This window comes from Artemia sp. Qi Xiang Cuo, chromosome 8 (genome assembly GCF_049724085.1).
Source record: "Artemia sp. Qi Xiang Cuo chromosome 8, ASM4972408v1, whole genome shotgun sequence".
In the NCBI taxonomy this organism is placed as follows: Eukaryota; Metazoa; Arthropoda; class Branchiopoda; order Anostraca; family Artemiidae; genus Artemia; species Artemia sp. Qi Xiang Cuo.
The window spans coordinates 4318062-4337659 of NC_142801.1; the positions used below are offsets into that span (position 1 = coordinate 4318062).

The 19598-nt window shown below is 36.0% G+C and overlaps 1 protein-coding gene across 2 annotated transcripts in view; it reads left to right on the forward strand.

Annotated features, from left to right (window-relative positions):
- Nucleotides 1-19598, forward strand: part of nrv3 (sodium/potassium-transporting ATPase subunit nervana 3) — a 62873-nt gene that overhangs the window by 11521 nt on the left and 31754 nt on the right. For both annotated transcript variants that reach the window (XM_089093156.1, XM_089093155.1), the window contains exons 2-3: nt 3981-4121; nt 12908-13027. In XM_089093156.1, coding sequence (XP_088949282.1) covers nt 3981-4121; nt 12908-13027 — 261 coding nt within the window. The remainder of the gene's footprint in view (nt 1-3980; nt 4122-12907; nt 13028-19598) is intronic.

The following is a 19598-nucleotide window of genomic DNA, read 5'->3' on the forward strand; positions in this document are numbered from 1 at the left end:
TTACTAATAATGCTACTTAGTTAAGTGAAGCTGTCCACTTGATTGATCACCCAATGCCACCTTTTCATCTTCACTTATTCCTAGCCTTAGCAACTTAGTCTTCTTAGCATTAATCTTCAAACACCCTGAACTCGGTGTTTGATTCAGGCACCCTGAACTCGCAAAACTTCTAAAAGTTCATTCATTCATTTTGCTAACACTTTCACATAGGATGCTTCAATCATCATCAAACAGTTCGTGGTAACGAACTGTAAGTAAGGAGCGACCCGGCTCAATGGTAACCGAAACTCTAGAAAACGGGTTTTTGATACCAATAGATACATCAAAAGAATCAGATTTTAATGCTGATTTCAAATATATAACTTTCATTAATTTTAGTGCTACCTATCAAAAGTTACGAGCCTGAGAAAAATTTGGCTGATTTTCAAAAAAAGGGGGAAAGACCCTGTAAAAGTTATAGAATCTTAATGAAAATCACACCATCATATTCAGCGTATTAGATAACCCTACTGTAGGGGTTTCAAGCTCCTATCTACAAAAATGTGGAATTTTGCATTTTTGCCAGAAGAAAGATCACGGATGCGTGTTTATTTGTTTGTTTGTTTGTTTGTTTGTTTGTTTTTTTTTTTTTTTTTCCAGGGGTGATCGTTTAGACCCCGTGGTCCTAGAATATAGTAGGAGGGCTCATTGGAACGGAAATTAAAAGTTCTAGTGCCCTTTTTAAGTGACCAAAAAAAATGGTGGGCAACTAGGCCCCCTCCCACGCTCATTTTTTTCCCAAAGTCACCCGATCAAAATTTTGAGATAGCCATTTTGTTCAGCATGGTCGAAAATATTATAAATATGCCTTTTAGGATGACTTAATCCCTCAAAGCCCCCAGGGGGAGGGCTGAAAGTTAGGAACTTTACTCAATGTTAACATATAGTATTGGTTATTGGGAAGTATACAGACTTTTTCAGAGGAGATTTTTTCTGGTAGGTGGGGGAAGGAGCGGGTCGGGGGCTATATGGAAGGATCTTTCCATGAAGGAAGTTTTCATGGGGGAAGGGACATTACTATGACGGGGGCGCCGGATTTCCCAGCATTATTAAAGAAAAAGATCAGGAATTAAATAAAAAAAAAAATTTTCAACTGATCAACTGATTGTGATTAAGAGGTCATTTTTAAAGAACTGGAAAAAAAATTCGAACTATAGTTTAAAGAGCAGGGTATTGACTAGGGGGCGAACCCCCTAATATACGTGTTAAAAATTTATGAATATAGAAGTTCGTTACGTAAGTTAATTCTAAGTTACGTATATTTATTACTAATAAAAACGTTCGTAAATAAAAATAAACAAGTTTCGAGAAAGCCATTTAACCAAATATAATATACAAATTTTGTTTTAATTGTTCATGTACGGTAAGCCAAAATCAAAACCTGTATTAGTACAAAAACGTTCAAAAAATAAATAAAAAAAACAAGTTATTTTAACTGAAAGTAAGGAACGACGTTAAAACTTACAACGAACAGAAATTATTCCTTATATGAAAGGGGCTGTCCCCTCCTCAACGCCTCGCTCTTTACGCTAAAGTTTGACTTTCTCACAACTCTATTTTTTTAAACAATAAAAAAACTTTAGCGTAAAGAGCGAGGCGTTGAGGAGGGGACAGCCCCCTTCATATACGGAATAATTTCTGTTCGTTTTAAGTTTTAATGTCGCTCCTTACTTTCAGTTTAAAAAACTTGTTTTTTTTATTTAATCATAACCTAGGTCTAGGAGAGTTTTACTTCCCCAATTTGTTATGCTTTCTCCTATTGCCTTTACTGTGCTGCTTATTACAAAGTCCATTTAAATGGGGAATACAACAAAAACCTTCTTCCTTAACTGCAGGAGTGTTATTCCTGTACATTCTACTAATCATTTTAATGTATAACAAGGTTGCATTAAATATGTAAATCATGTGCATAATTTTTGTTGTTAGAAAGTAAGAGCTAGTGTCCCGGATATGCTTTGGAGATTGTATTGTGAGGGGGGATGCATCCTTAAATTCTTTGCTCAGAATTGTAGTAAAAGGGGTTATTGGATCCTAGTTTAAACTTAGAGGGACATTAGAGTTTTTGGTGTCTAAACACTATTTGTTCCCTAGAGAGGTAGAAAGGGCCATAAATTGATGTCATTAGAACATCTTCTAGAAAAGATGGTCTGATCTCAACCAAACGCAGTTGGAAGTATATGTCTTAGCAGCACCTTTTGGAATCTGTTCCCATTTTGAGCTTTGTAGGGGAGAAGGCTTCAAAATTTTTGGTGTCTTGACACTTACCATGAGTGGCTCTCACATCTCCAAGAACCCTCAAACAGGTTTCATGGATCTCAGCCAAACTTAGTTGGAAGTAATATTCTATATGCGGTTTCAACTTATTTGTGATATCAGGGACTAATTTAATGTATGTGTATGTGAGGGGGGAGGGTGCCTCTAATATCTTGTTGAATCAGTGCATCTCATCAAAACTTGGTTCACTGTAAGAATTAGTATCAAATATGTGCCTTGTAGGAGCCTGGTCCTGTTCTGACCTCCGTGGGGGTGGAGGGGTGAAGTGCTCTGTTTCTGATTTTTGGCGAATGGTCGCCCTTTGCAGAAGGAAACCAGGATATATTGTTGGATCTCAGCACAATTTTCTACTGCACTTTCTTGAGTAGCAGGTCCTCAGTTTCTGTAATCATGACATCACCAGAATGATTCGAGTAATGATCTTCCCCAAGACCCTCTTAGTACTTCAATAAAGAAATAAAATAATCAAAGCACCTGTGTCAGCATCCCAATACTGAATCTTTTGGTCTTCGGGCCTAGTTGTTAAATCCCTAAGAAAAACATACTCGCTTTCTGTAGGGCCTTGGCCACTATCCCATATATGGGAGAAACCAAACTAATAAAATATACAGATATTACTTTTGGGGTATAAAAGCTAATGTCCTATTCGTGCCTTTTTGAGGTCCAGCGCTGGTAGGGGACAAATTCTCATAATTGGGACAGGCATTTACTAAGACAGACTGTTAGGTTTCAGCAATATTTGAGGGGAAACGTGGGCAGATTTCCAATTTTTTGCCTCCAAATACTATCCAATACTGAGAGGGGCTCCTTAAATTCTTACCTTCAGGATATCTGCCAGATGAGTTACAAACAAAATAAGAGGTAATAGCTGATGTTGAAGTTTATTATTTTCTATGGCTCAAGACGAACCAGACCCTTTCGAAGGGACATGTAAATCATATTGATCAGAGTGTGTATCAGAAGGGGTTGTTGGACCTCCATTAGTCAGGTGTAATACTTCAGGTTCCATCTATAAAGCATTTGAATCAGAAGGGAACAGCAGATCAAGACCTAACATGGTGGGGACCAAGAACGATATTAATAATTCTGCTTTATTATTGGGTTTGGATCTTTTCGGGCCAAATTAGGAGGCTAGAGGTATTCAGGAACGTCAGGTTGTATGTTGGGGGGGGGAGGGTTGATTCCTAGATTTTTGCCCTCGTCCCCATATTTAAAAAAAAACGAGTTTTGGTAATTTCATTTAAACAGAATCAATCAACAACAAAAAGCTGCTCCTCTAGATTTTGAAAAATGCACGCCTATATATCGTGTTTTCGTAAATGCATCTAAATCTTTTAATCAGATTACTGGGGGGAGGGGGGGGGGTCAGCGATATTGGTCAACATCAACATATATTGTATTTGTTGCCCATGTGCTGTTGGGCCTCTGTGAGGACGGGTTCAATTCTTATTGTCTGCATTAATGAGAATGATGAATGGAATCTCGATTAAATTGGGGTGGGATTCTGTACAGTAGCACTCGTGTGCTACTGTAGGCTTTTACATGGCTTTCAAAGATTCAAATTCATGTCCGACTGACTCCGTTAACAGCCTTAACAAATAATTTTCAACCAACTATATTCAACAATTATCTATTTTGTATGTTTATGTTGTTAATTTATTTTCTAGCCAAGATTACCATTTTTTATGTTATTTTCTACACCCTCCTTGCTGGCTTTTTTGCTGGAATGTTGATGATTTTCTACCAGACGTTAGACTTCAAAATTCCCAAATGGCAGAATAAAGATAGTTTGATAGGAGCCAATCCAGGTGCGTTTCTCTTTTATCTATTGCTTAGTTGTTTATAATATTGAATTTTTTTGTATATTTCTCTTTCCATTTATTAGTGTCTTTTGTTTGTCAGGTTCCTCTTACATGACAACATTCCCGAATGAGATGGATTGTTTTTACTGCAAAAAAAAAATTGCCCAAGAAGCGAAAGCTAACGGGCTTTTAGCGCAGAGCAAATTCGGTTGTAGGGTACACGCAATAACATCAGGGGTCAATTTGGGGGGGGGGGGTACAAATTTCATTCGCTTCAACATTCCCGAATGTTTTCATTGTGATAAAATTTGCCCGTAACGGAAGAAGTGAAAGCTAACTCAGTTAATGTGCTTTTGGAGTAGAGAGAATTCGGTTGTAGGGTATGCGTAGTAGAATTCCTGGGCCAGTTAGGAGGGATTTTACCAACTGAGTGGTAATTCCTTCGCTGTTTACCCAATAATGTCGTGTCAGGTCGTGTAAAGTGCGGCAAGGCCGATTTAGTACACCTAAAAAAAGATGCCGTGCTTCTACCCAAACTATAAAAAATGGTAATAGTAACCCAAGATTACCATTTTTTATATTATTTTCTATAAGGATTTTTCTCTGACTGACTGAACCTACTGAGGGAGAGGCTTGTACTATAATTGATGAAAACTGATTAAAAAACAAATAAAAATGGAAAATAAACAAGGAAATTTGATTCATCGATACTTACAACATGCTATAAAGTAAGAATTCCATCGTGTTTTTTTAGTTGGCTTTTCTTGTATAGGCAATATGAGTTCATTAGAGGAGCTGGGGATGAATGTCACTATAATGAATGTCATTATGCTATGCGGACACTGGTGGCGATGCGCCGCCTAGGTTTTCCAGTGTATCAGCTGAAAACAGCGTACCTCACTTTTATTCGACCCATCCTTGAATATGCGTGTCCCGTCTGGGGCCCACAAGTTCATCACATAGATTATTTAAGTGATGATTTGGAGGGGATCCAGAAACGAGCTGTAAAGATCATTCTTTGCGACAAATATGTAGATTACAGTTCCGCTCTGAAGTCACTTGAAATACCAAGCCTTCGCGATCGCCGTTTTCAGCTGATGATTCGTTTTGGCCAGTTTTTATTGTCTAGTCCTGTACATAGGACAATATTACCACCTAAAATGCCTGTCCGCGCAAATACCAGAAGCAAAAGCAAACTTATGCCCGCCTCGTGCCGCACAAACAGACTTAGTAACTCCTTTGTTCCTTTTTTTTATAAGTGCTTTTAATAAAATGTAGAGAAGTGTTTTCATGTAAAAATGTTTTCATGTAAAAAACAGCGCCTTTTAGTGCATTTTTTTTAAATGTGTCTATGACAGCTGTTTTCATTAAAATGATTCTGATAATGATGAATGAATGTCACACAACAGAACTATGGAAATGAGCATAGAATTAGCAATATAAAAATGTCTCTTTTTGTTGTAGAATGTCTCCTTCTGAAGCGCTACTATTCTTGATCCATACTAAAATTCCAAACGTTCTGTATATTTCCTATGAAATTTTTTTTGTCAAAATTGATAATTTAAAGAATAGATTACTTTTGTCTGAAGACAACATATAAGCTGCTTTCCCAACCACTAGTTACCAGTCAAAGCTGTATCCAGGGTGGGGGTTATAGGGTTCGAATCCCCCTCCCCCGTAAAAATTATGGATACGCCCTTGTTACCAGCCAAATATCCAACACATCAAACGTCATGTTTTTACATCCTTTGATCTGATAGTTCCTGGAAATCAGGGCCGTATCCAGGATTAGTAAGGGGAAACATGTTGTATTTGTCTTTTTCGCCGTTAAATATCTGAAAAGGCTAATTGTAGATTCAATAAAAAAAAGCAAGTTTTTTTTAACTGAAAGTAAGGAGCGACATTAAAACTTAAAACGAACAGAAACTATAGTGTTATGAAAGGGGCTGTCCCCTCCTCAACGCCTCGCTGTTTACGCTAACGTTTGACTCTTTCTCACAAACTCTATTTTTTTTTTAAATAAGAAAACTTTAGCGTAAAGAGCAAGGCGTTGACGAGGGGATAGCCCCTTTCATATACGGAATGATTTCTGTTCGTTTTTAAGTTTTAATGTCACTTTTTACTTTCAGTTAAAAAACTTGTTTTTTTTTATTTAGTTTCTGATCGTTTTTGAATTAATGCAGCTTTGATTTTGGCTCACCGTACATGAATAATTAGAATGAAATTTGCACATTAATTTTACTTGTTTTGGCTAAATGGCTTTCTGGAAATTTTGTTCTGACGTAACTTACAAATTAACTTAAGGAACGAACTTCTATATTTGTATGTTTTTATTACGTATATTAGGGAGTTTACCTCTAGTCAATACCTCGCTCTTTACGCTAAAGTTCGAATCATTAACCCCTGAATTACAAAGGCCGGTTAATTAGAATAGATAGCTCTTTTGAAAGTACTTAATAAACTAGCGTAAAGGGCGAGGTATTGACTTGGGGGCGAATCCCTCATATACATAATAATTTCTGTTTGTTTTAAGTTTTAGTGTTGCTCCTTACTTTCAGTTGCAAAAACTTGTTTTTTAATTCTATTTCTGATCGTTTTTTAAATAATGCTGGGAAATCCGGCGCCCCCTTCATAGAAATGTCCCTTCTCCCAAGGAAGCATTCTCCTTGGAAAGATCCTTCTCCGTAATCCCCACCGCCCACCCCCCCCCCCCCCCACAAGAAAAAAATCCCTCCTGAAACGTCTGTATACTTCCCATTAACCAATGCTATATGTCAACAATGGGCAAAGTTCATAACTTGCAGCCCTTCCTCCGGGAACTGTGGGGGATTAAGTCATCCTCAAAGACAGATTTATTAGATTTTCGACTATGCTAAACAAAATGGCTATCTCAAAATTTTGATTGGGTGACTTCGGGAAAAAAAATGAGCGTGGGGGAGGGGTCAAGTTGCCCTCCAATTTTTTGGTCACTTAAAAAGGGCACTAGAATTTTTTATTTCCGTTCAGATGAGCTCTCTCACGATATTCTAGGACTACCGGATCGATATGATCACCCCTTAAAAAAAAAAAAAAAACAACAAATAAACACGAATCTGTGATCGATCTTCTGGCCAAAAAACAATCAAAAATCCACATTTTTGTAGATATGAGCTTGAAACTTCTATAGTAAGGTTCTCTGATACGCTGAATCTGATGGTGTGATTTTCATTAAAGTTCTATGATTTTTAGGGGTTGTTTTCCCCTTTTTTCAAAAATAAGGCAAATTTTCTCAGGCGCGTAACTTTTGATGGGTAAGACTAAACTTAATGAAACTTATATATGTGAAATTAGCATAAAAATCTGATTGTATTGATGGATCTATTGGTATCAAAATTCCGGTTTTTACAGTTTTCGCTACTATTGAGCCGGGTCGCTCCTTATTTACAGTTCGTACAGTTTACAGTTTGAAAAAGCCAAGGCAGATAGTCCGGGTGAGAGGCAAATCTGACCTAAGGTTTTTTTTTTAGGATTGTATAAAAATGATGTCATTACATTTGTTGCTAGATAAGTGTATCATATGTCCATATATCATTCCTAGTGCAGAACTAAGGTAGATAGATCGTCAGGGATGAAAGATTGGATTGATTTTGGGTTGACACATGAAAATATGCATTGCAATTTTGGTACTGTTCTAATAAACGAGAAAAGCTCGAGAATTTGTCACGAGAAAAACTAGTGAAGCCTCTTCTTTAACAAGACAATTGCTATTGCGCGCTAGTGAGAAGCAGGGGTTTCTTACTCTGTGAATAATATTTCTTTGGAGCCAAGGGGCAAAAAAAGTACCTAGGTTTGGTTACGTATTTAATATATGATATGCTGTACCCCCCCCCCCCTAATGTGAAAATATATAATCCAAACCTGTTTTTAAACTTTTATATTTTCATCATATTTTGTTTTATTTCATTAGCATTAACCAAACTTCAGTTCTCGATTGTTTCTCGTTTATTAGAACTACCGCATTTTTTCCGAAATAACGAGATTTTCATGAATTTTGTCAGTCCTCCCTGTAGTAATTCCTACAACTAGAAAGTCCCATTTTATTTTTTCACCTGCAAATTAAATTTGGCATTTAGCTGCTGTCATTTTCTTAAAAATAAAATTTGAATCCAAACACTTAAAGCCTGGAAGGTATTGCGCAAGGTTTTTACCAGTTTTTTATGTGTTATGCTAATACTTCTTGGCATGCACAACTGGTTTCACTTAATTTATGGTTTATTTTCATGTTTGCAATACCGACTTCGGCTTTTTTTCGGGGGGGGGGGGGGGTTGTATGCTTACGAATTTTAAATGTAACTATGTTGAAAATAAATTAGTTACCCTTGTTGTATCTGACTTATTTTTATCTATTTCTTATGTATTCCAACTTAGATTACACTTATTCGCATATTTTAAAAGACAAAACCTGTGATTTTTCATCTGGAAAAATGAAAGGATCCAAAATCCGAATTTTTGATATATTGCTTTTGTCCATACCGACCATACCTACGCGCAATTATAGTGGGTTCATTAGCATAAGATAATGAACACTCTAAATCTAGGCCAGATTTTCTGTTTTAAAACTGTATCGCCCAGGCTTCCAAAACCAAATCTCTGCACAAAGAGACAGTGTTTTGTCTAAGGTCTATTGGAGAGCACTGAAAAAATCCGAGGAAGTCATATTTTTTTTTCATGGTCTGTCTTTATTTTTTTCTAAAATTCACCTATTTAACGATGTTTTTTATGGCCTTCTCAAGTTGCGCTGATGTTACACAAGCAAAGCAGTAAAAAGAGCTGTCAGTGTTTTGTGTTAATTTTTAACTGCGTCGATCTTTTTCGCCTTTCAAAAGAATATGCTCAAAATTTGATCCTAATTAAGGATATTATTTTGCGATTATTATAGAGATTGGATTTTGGAAATTTTGAAAAGTAGATGTTATTTAGATGTAAATAATATTGGAACGTTCGTCCGGGTAGGTATGAGGCATCGTGAAGCTTTTCTTGAATAATCAGCTTTAGTGTTTTGTCAGTTTACGTTGTGTTGTTGCATATTTTCGCTTGTTTGTTGTGTGTAACTATGACCCAACTTGTCACTTTCACGTGAATAAATCTACATTATTTATTCACGTGAATAAATCTATCCATTTCTCTCTAACTAGTCTTTTTCTTAAAGGGCAAACGGTACTCCTTCTATATACCCACTCTTTTATATATGTCAAAATGGATACGCGATGAAAAACCCGTTTTTACTGAATGATTCAAAACACCGCTGTAGAGAAATACAATGTATAGCGTGATTTTAATTGCGTATACGATATTTAAAGTGTTGTTATTTGTTTTTTTTTTTTGGGGGGAGGGGAGCTACCTAGGTTAGGTTAGGCTACGTATTTAATATATGCCATGCTTTGCCCCCCCCCCCCCCTAATGTGCAAATCTATAGCCCAAATTTGTTTCTAAACTATTATATATTCATCCTATTTTATTTCATTAGTATTAACCAAACTAGCAGTATATAAAAGACTGGATATATCGAAGGAGTCTCGGGCAAACAAGTAAATTTGAGGGGAAAGATATAATAAACACAGCAAAAATTAGTTTAGAAAGTGGGTCATTGAAGGCTCTTGTCTTTAACTTCTCAGAAGTTAGTATGACTGAAGACTTTTATTTTTTTTCGTCACTGATTTTTTTTTTAATGGTTGATTGGCCTGCATTTCTGAAGAGGTATAAACCGACCAAGGCCGTATCCAGGGGGGTACTGGGTATGAACCTGCCTTGAAATTTTTGTCCGGCTCGTAAAAGTAAAAAAACAATGCATGAAACGAATTTTTAATGCGTTTCATACAGTTGTTATTTATCCCCCCCCCGAACAAAAATTCCAGATAAGGTGAGTGGACCATCCTCGTAAATGAAGATAAAATCAATTGCTGATCAGAAACGATCTCAGGATTTAGAGGCAAAAATCTCTCCACAGTACTACCTAATATTCACAACGAGGTTTTGTACCACAATTTTGATCAATCAAAATTGCATATGTAAGTTAGAGGGGTTAGGGGGTTTGAACCCCCCGAAATGTTTGTCTGGCTCGTAAAAACGTAAAAATATGGACATGAACAAATTTTGTATGTGTTTTTGGAGTTTTGTGTGTAAACCCCTCTCCCCCCAAAGAAAAAATAAAGAATTGAGTAAAACCCACTCCAAAAAAAAAATCCTGGGTACGGCCTTGTAAGTACTTTAATTCGCTTCTTCGGAGCTAAATAATGTACGCTATTTTCGGGGGGAGGGCCAAAACCCAATATATTCAATATTTGCTACTTTTGGTGGGAGGGCCGAAACCCACCCCCCAAAAATATTTAAAGCAATATCTTTATACTTAGTTGTCCGCTATGTTTCTCAGCCTTTGGAGTTTTGCATGGAACAATGTGTTGTCTGTTGACAGTATTTGTTTTGAAGTTAATAAATTCGTTTAAGAATTTGTTAAGAGTCAAATAGCCCTTCGACCCTATGCCTGTAGTTACAAGTTTGTTCTATATTTGTATTTTTTTTCTTTTTTTATATAAAACAGAGAAATGAACATTTCCTTTGTTCCTTCTGGATGCTTAGGTAATGAAACAGGAAATTGGATGTTTCATATTTTATTGTTGACATAATGTATTCGTCATATGACCCCTCATGGTTAAATTTGAATTTTTACAAAAAGCTATTGATTAAAAATTTGCATTGCAAAAAATCTCATTTGCTGGGTCATGCAGGGGTATGGTCTATGGGTGTTAATTTTATTCCGTGAATAAAAATTCCACCATTTGTTGAACAGTATACCGGCAATAGCAAATAAAATCATGAGAATAGTTCTAATGAGTAACTTATTTTTGACTGAGGCCAGTTATTTTCGTAAAGTAATATTCATCTGAACATCCCTCCTGATAAATTCAGTAAAGCGGGTTTTAAACTCACAAGAGATGATTAAACTTCTAGACGACTTCTAGGTTAGTTTTAGAGGTTGGAATAAAACCCAGTGGATATTAAATGATGATCAAGCAAAAGCCGTAAAACAATACCAAATTGTAGGTACTGGTGCATTGCATGGGCCTTTCTAAAAAGTCAAGTTCGGTTGATGCTAATGAAATAAAATGAATGTATAATAGTTTATAAACAAATTTGGGCTATGTATTTGCACATTAGGGGGAGGGGGGTAAAGCATAGCATGTATAAAATACGTAGCCTAACCTAGGTACCTTTCCCCCCCTAAAACCCCCAAAAAACAACAGTTTAAATATCGTAAACGCAATGGAAACCACGCTTTGCATTGAATTTCTTGCGGGTTTTTCGTGACTGGTTTCCTTGTAAAATATATAAAAGGGACCATATAACGCACCAGTACCAAATTGTATAAACACGATAATCGAGACGTGGTCCAAATACAAGGGCAACTACCCAATTCCTTCTCTGAATATGACCGTGGTGAGAGACTACATTAAATTTGTGGTAATATGCGTTGCATTATCAAAATATGATGAAAGTTTATAAAAGAAAAAAAAAGTGGAAATTTATATGGTACTTGTTAAGAATCCAGAAAATACGCGAGATATTGTATAGCGAACATAATAAAAGAAACTAGTCAAGCGGGTTCTTTCAACGGAGAATTCCTATGCCGAGCATTGCAAACAGTGGTTTCTCACTCCGTTTACGATATTTAAACTTTAGTTTTTTGGGGTTGAGTTAGTTGAGGGAGCAAAACAGGTACCTAGGTTAGGCTACGTATTTTATGTATGATATGCTTGTATATAGCCCAAATTTGTTTCTAAACTAATATATTTTCATCTTATTTGTTTTATTTCATTAGCATTAACAAAACTTCACTTCTCGCGAGTTTCTGGATTCTTAACAAGTACCAATTATATTTATAGTACACCAAACTGATTGGCTTAAATTAGCGCCAGCTAATTCTTGGTATTAGTAAAATTTCGTTGTGAATGACCTTATTTTAGTAAGACGAGCTAACTTACATTACAGATTTTCTTAATGTTTATAATTTTAGAAAACATACGTATCAGATATGCATCCTTCTGGATAGCTTATACCGGTTTGTCGTTATCTACGTCACATCTACTTAATTTTCATTATTAGATCTGGTTTTCAAAACCCCTAGCCATTTTCAGAACAAAGCCATTGCCGATTTTTCTCCTCATAATGTTGTTTATCGGCTTAACCTACATCACGTGGCTTTTGATGGGTTGCATCATTGGGTTTTGAAATGGTATTCACCTAGTAAATTGTTACTCAGATAGATGGTATTTCCCGATGTTGCATTGACAAGATTTTCATATCATTGTGAAGAGCAAAGGTGCTAACTTCACGGTGGCTTCAATTGGCCCCGAGAGCACTCGTGGGGGCACCTTTAAACGACCCTATATAATCGATGAGTGTTCACCTTTGGTACTTGAAACTCAATATGGTGAGCTCGAAGCCGCTCCAAAATAAGAAAAAAAGTTGCGACCATGACGCAGAGCCTAGAATAAATCAGTGTAGCCTTTTTTGGCCCCCCCCCTAAGAGGCTTGAAGTTTTAAAAAGTAAACTTTTGATTTATGTTTCAGCATATATATATATATATATATATATATATATATATATATATATATATATATATATATATATGTTTGTAATCGTTGATATTATGGTATGATGTATTTGTAATCATACCTGCGTACCCAAAAACATCAAATGATAACCGGAGCACGAATTTTAAAATTTTAGGGCAATACAACTTTTTTCTTCTTAGGTCTTGGATTCAGACCTATGCCACCCGAGGCTCAGGTTGACTCAACATTGATCCAGTTCAAACATGGCATCAAGGGCGATTGGCAATACTGGGTTCAGAGCCTCACAGACTTCCTGAAACGTAAGTCCCCCTCACTTTTATTTGTTTTTAGCCAGTTTTTTAAATACAAAATATACCAGCAGTTGTTTCATGGAACCAAATGCAACAAAGTTACTGTCGAAGCAAGTCTGCACATGTTGTTCCCTGAAAGCAGGATTGTCATGCCTGTACTAAAGTACTTTCGGGATAATTGATTTTGAACTTTAACTCTTTACAGTAATAGCAAATAATTTGGCTCTAAATGGTTTGAATCTAAAAATTCTGATAGCAGAATCGGATTCCATCCACAAAGAAAGAAATGTCTCATCTTTCACTCAATTTCGGCCAGACAACTTCGATAATATTGCTTCGAGGAACAACGTGCACGGCCGATGCGAAACTCAGTAGCTGTATTGATCCCAATTTTAGTGTATTGGGGAGATATTTCGGGAGGTGAATGTGTAAATATGCAATTCAAACCTCAACAGTAGATAGTGTCTACCTGATCTAAAGTATGCATGTAAAAATTTGTAGTAGCTCGAATGCGTTAAGATTAAATATATCTTTTTTATCGAACATTAAAGCATAAAATAGTTAGAGCAAGGGTCTGTTTGATGATTTTTTAATTTCCTAAATTGTGTTTTTGCTATGAGGTCTCTAATACAATTGATTGCCGTTATAGCATATTCATATATTTATAAAATGCATTTTTGGGTTCAATTAGTGTCTTGACAAGAAATAATGTCATTTGACCAAAACCCCTTTGAAAAGGGGTCAATCTTTTGAGTATTACTTCGCGCTTATATGTTAGACATCTTCTAAATTAAAAACAGATCCTATTGTAACAGCTAAAGACTTAAAATTCTGCTGGTAATTATGTAACAAATGAAGCCTGGAATTAGAAATAGAATTAGGCAAGTATATAGCAAGGACTTTTTATTCCGGGGAGCCCCCCGGAATAAAAAAAATAAATATCTAAAAAATATTAATAATAAAAAAAAATCAAATTCTGCTGGGCAGTCGGAATAAAAATGCCCAGAAACTAATGAATTTTTGGACTTTTTTTAGGGGGTCCACCCTTGCCCCTCTGTTGCCCCTAGCACTAGGCCCCTAGATGATGTTACCACTCCGGGGAGGGGGTCCTCCTATCAAAATGTATTCAGAATAAAGAACGGATTCCCAAAAAATTCTATGAAAACGGCAAAAGACATTAAAATGCTTGTTAATTATCAATTGAAGAAAGTTAAGAATAAGAAACAGTACTAGGCGCGTAAAAGCTATTTTAAATTCGGGTGGAGCGCTCTTTCTATGACAAAGGTTTTCGCCGACTGCTTTTTTATCTATTGAATAGCCGAAAAGTACGTTTTTCTGTGTATTTTTCTTCATTTCCAAGTTATTTTTTTTTTATTCCGCCTTATCCTTCCCCCTGGCACGTACGCAGGAATTTGTTTCGGGGGGGGGGCAAATGCTTCAAACCCATTATTCTGTGATAAAAATCAGAAAATTATGGGAAAATGAAAAAAAAAATCGTGAGATTTCGGGGGGGGGGGGCGGGCCCGGAGGCCCCCCTGCGTACGTCCCTGCCTTCCCCCTCCAATGTAGAGGGCCATGGCTGTCCAATATATCAAATGACTGTTATCCCTGAATGATTCAAATAGAATAAAAAATCTATACCATGTTGGTGGATTTCCAAATAATTTGCTATATTTCTTGTCCATCTTAAAACCCCTCCCACCCTTCTACAACAAATCTCTACATACTGGCTTTTGCTATGCTACCAGGATATTTAAAATGTGTGATGTGGTGACGTATCTTAAAGATAATTTTATTTTACCAAATATAGAATCCGGCCATTGTAAAAATAGAATTAAAGACAATGACAAAACAATCGTATTGAACTGAGTAAAAACGTAAATCATTTTAATATTATGATTCCAATACTAGCTCTTATTTTAACATTGAGTTTATTTTATCTATAAATCTTGCCAATCTACGTACGTTTTGCGTTACTGTAGACTGTAGGATCCTTAGACGTATCTTTATCACTTCACAAATCCCGCTTTCTTTTAAACCATGGCAATGTCGAAGCAAATTGACTACCCGCCTCCCCCAATTCTTTGAATCATAGAGAAGTAAATACGACTTCCTTTTATTTCCAAAAGTTCAGGTGGTCCTCATATTGAAATACAGTGACGTTGAAGTTGGGACCATGTTTTTAAGGGACGTATGTATAAGTACCAAGGACACCAAAACAAAAAAATGGCCCCCGCAAGGCCGTACCCTGGGGGGGGGGGGTTGAACCCCCCCCCCCAAATGTTTGACTCGTAAAAACGTAACAAAAATGGATATAAGCCCATTTTGTATGCGTTTTTTTTAGTTTCTTGTGTACCCCCTCCCCCTCGAAAAAAAAATCCTGCATGTCCTTGGCTCCCTGGAACCATCTTATCCATTCGTAAACTCGTAATTTTCTAATATGTTTCTTTTGTTTGTTTCCATATTATGAAGTTTTTGGGCATTACCGCATTTTGTCAGTGTTGCCACGTTGAACCGTGAAAACAAATAAGAATTAGTCAAATTTCGCAGTGTTGTTCAGCCGTAAAAATTCAAACATTAACAATCTGCTTATTCCCACACATTCAAAGACTTAAACTTCAGTATATTCTACTAACTTCCATTTCATCTATTTAAAAAAGTTCATTGATTCAGCTTAAATTAAAATTGTGCAATTTAATATATGAAAATGTTATCGTGTATTGCTAATTAGGCCAAAACTACATGTAATAATACTTGCAATGCAATTCTTATTTTCACAAGTTGTATTTTTAAATTTAAAAGTATCTTTTGTTGGGAGCTGGAAAATAATTCGGCTAAGTAAATTCTCACAAGTGTTGGAAACAAACTCCGGTCGTTGGTAGTAATGCTCTATTTCTGTCTTTATTCCTCGGAGGGAATATCCGTTTGAATTTGTAAAGGACATCTCCTTGTTCTGTTGTAATCTCTAAAAGCATAAACGAAAACATATATGCTAGTTTTATGTATAGTGGCAGTATTTTCAAAGCTGATTTGACCTTTTTTCAATGAGTGAAATTCGCGAGTAGGATTATACAAAAAAGTTGCTGTATGTCCCAGGTCATGAAATTTTGTTTTAGAGCTTTACGCGCCGATGGGATCTTGGAATTTTCTCTCACAGTAAAATTAACTTTCAAACAAATAGAGGTAGCCAAAATCTAAAGGTCAACATGTTTTCATAATCTAGAAATATTCTTACATTTAAAACTTTGGATGGGAGGAAGAATCCCCTGTAATAGGTCGCTAGGGACGTTATTTAAGGTAAAACAGGGCCAGACAGGTACGCTGTTATTGCCCAGAAACTCATTTTCGAGGGGAGGCCTGGGCCCCGAGGACCTCCTTGTGCATGGGCCTGACCAAGGTGATGCTGAAATGATTATCTATAAATTGCAAGGAATGGCAGGGATGCTGTTGGAATGGTTTCTTCAGTAATGATTGGGATTGTTTTGAGCCATTGGATGTGCTTTATCCTCGTTGGCTTCGCTTGGGTTATATACCTGGAATTGGCCTTATTCCCCTCTCCCCAAGAAGCAGAGCTATCCCAAGGTCAAAGAGATGTATCATACCTAGGTACAGGTAGTATGGGGGTCCCTTCCGGTAACTTTTACCTGAAGAACCTCGCCGCTCTGCTACAGGACATGTGGCATACGAATACAATTTTCGTGTCTTTAACCCTCCTCCCTGTGATGAAATATCCACACATCTTTCCCCCCCCCTAACGTTCATAACTACGTATGTTGTGTCGAGGGATCATAGAAACACATCGGGATTTTTTCAGAAGGGGGGGATTTGTCAAAATAGTGATTGCATTAAAAGAAAACAAAAATACTCAGAGGTTTCAGGGGGAGACTCCCATTCCTATCTGGCTACTAGAGATAGAACTGTCTAATTTTTTATCTGGGCAGTACCTCGAATTATTCGAGGGGAGTAGAAGAACTTTGATTTCTTTAGACTGTTGCTAACGTCGATTGATATTGCTTTCATGTTGTAAAAAGGGTAATTTTCAAATGTACAAGTGTGGCAACGCCGACAGTCGCTCCTGAGAGGAATTAAATTTTCTTGTAAAATTTAGACATTCAGGCTAGTTGGTTGAATAAATTACGCATGTACTTAATTGCTAACTTAATTATTATGTGACAGGCAATCCATGACCCAATATTGTATTCAGAGCAATACGCTATCTTTATGCAAGTCAATGTACGATTATCTCCGTGATTTTTATCAACAATCAGAACTAAAAATAGTGGGTGATTTTGTAATTGCTAAAGTTTTCTGTTATTGTTTTTTGAAATTTCTTGGTTTGACAGTAGTATTGAAAATTAAGAAACTTTCAATTTTTTTAATTTTCGAGAATTGAAATTAAATATAGGCTAATCTTGTATTGCTGTTTTTTGATTTTTTTTGTAAGATTGAACCAGTTTTCTTATGTTGAAAAAAGTTATGAGGGAGCGTGTTTCCCAATCTTCGGAAGGCTTTTATTTTGGATTTTTATTTATTTTTTTGGATAGCGGGGTTCAACCAGAGGCGGTGCATCCAAAAATAGTGATGGGGGGGGGGCAAGATTGTCACTAATGCTTGAAGGCTGTCTTTCTAACAGAACCCTTAAAGTACCAAGGGCAGTGACTTACGACATGGCCAATAGTAACCGAAGGAGTTACAGTAGGTACTAGACTTACAATAGTAACTCTTTGAGAAAAACTGCCAAAGCTGGTTCAGGAATGGTAGGTATTGCCTCGATTAAACAAATCGGTCAGATAAGAGTTTGCGAAAAGAAATTCATAATAATTTCGCCAGAGAAAATGACGTAGGATCGAAATGAAAAGTGTACCAATATAGCCAGTTCCCGATATATAGCCACGCAATTTGTCATGGTCTTAAAACCTGAACAAAAGGTTTTGATTCCCCCCCCCCCATCTCGAAAAACAATGTAAAAATGGAATTTTGTGCCGCAAAACATGCATTTTTGAAGTAATGCGTGTTTAAAAAATAAAAACGAGCAAATGTTTTGAAAAATTAGGGTTTTCATGTAGAAATAGGCTACAGAACGAAATTGAAACTTTAAAAATTATTGCTTCGCCGATTGCGCAATAGGCTATAGATCTATGAAGCGAGCTCGAACAAACTGACTCTTGATATTTTCCCATATCCGTACAATTCTAAAAACTAGGGCTTTACTGAAAACTGACACAGTGATAGTTTTTTTTAGAGAAGTATAATTGTAGACTAAAAGTTTTCGATGTCATGGTCGGTTAAAAGCTATTGAGAGACTTATAAGTTAGTCTCTTATTTTCTGCAGGCTACTTATGGGTTATGGATTTTTCTTATCTTAAGAGAACATCCTTTTTTGGGTCGGTTTTGTGTTTTCAGTAAAGCGCTAGTATTTAGAATTCTAAAGATATTGGAATAGTTCAATTTTTAATGTAAAAACCTTCATTTGTAGTTCTTGGTAGTAGCGAACACCAAATTAGAAAAAAAGAAATTCGATGAAAATAAAAAAAATAAGCTAAAAACACATGGTATCAAGTACATTAAGAGGGTCTAGCTTTACTTATGAACGTATAGTTACATTTGGGAACTAATAAATTATTAATATTTGAATTGTTATGGACGAAAAGCATTTGTGAAATCTATGTAATTATTTTGCTTTTTTATTTTCCAGGTTCACCATGGCTATACTAATGAATATGTAATATTGTTCTAAAAACCTCATAGTATGAAATAACCAAAAGAAAAAACTTAAAAAATTAGGGTTTCCAAAGTATTGATAAAATAAGATGGGGCGAAAATGTTCTTTTTTTATGCACTTGGGTCTTTATATATTTATATATTTCTTGGGTCTTTTAATATTTCTACCACCATAAAAAAAAGTCTACTTTTTTGAACCAATCGCCGAGTTGACCTAAAGCAGATTTTGTGAACCTCTCAACCTTTTTACCCTTGTAAAAGCCTTATAAATTTGTTTCATTTCTCAAGAACCTCTGCATCATAAGTATCGATTGGTTGGGAGGGGGGTTACCTCATATTTTGAATAATCCCTTTTTTGAGAAAAGTATATTTGCCCCCCCCCCATATTTTTGTGTATTGACGCCACTCCTTTGCACTCTGTATAAAATATCCTTCAAATTTTTTCTTGGTTGTTCACTTATTTGTGAAATCTTCAAGAAACAACCTGAGAGCTCCTAATCTGAAGACTCAACAGTTTTGAAATACTGATCAACTAAGCGAAAAACTAATATATCTGATCTAATAGAAAAAAAAACAGTAGTCAATTACACACACTTCAACAACAAAAAACTTGCAAATATTCTTTTGAGCATATGCGATGTAAAAACTTCAGTTAAGCTGCATACATGAGGAAAAAATCTATCATAATAAAACAAATCTTGATATTTTTCGTCTTTTGGTTGTTTGTTGTGAATAAAGAGAAATATTCAATATTTTTTTGAATTTGTTGCTATGTCTATGACACTGAAGTATTTTTGTATTATAACAGATCATTTAAGTAGGAATACTTTTTTTAAAACAAAGAATCAAATAGATTTTT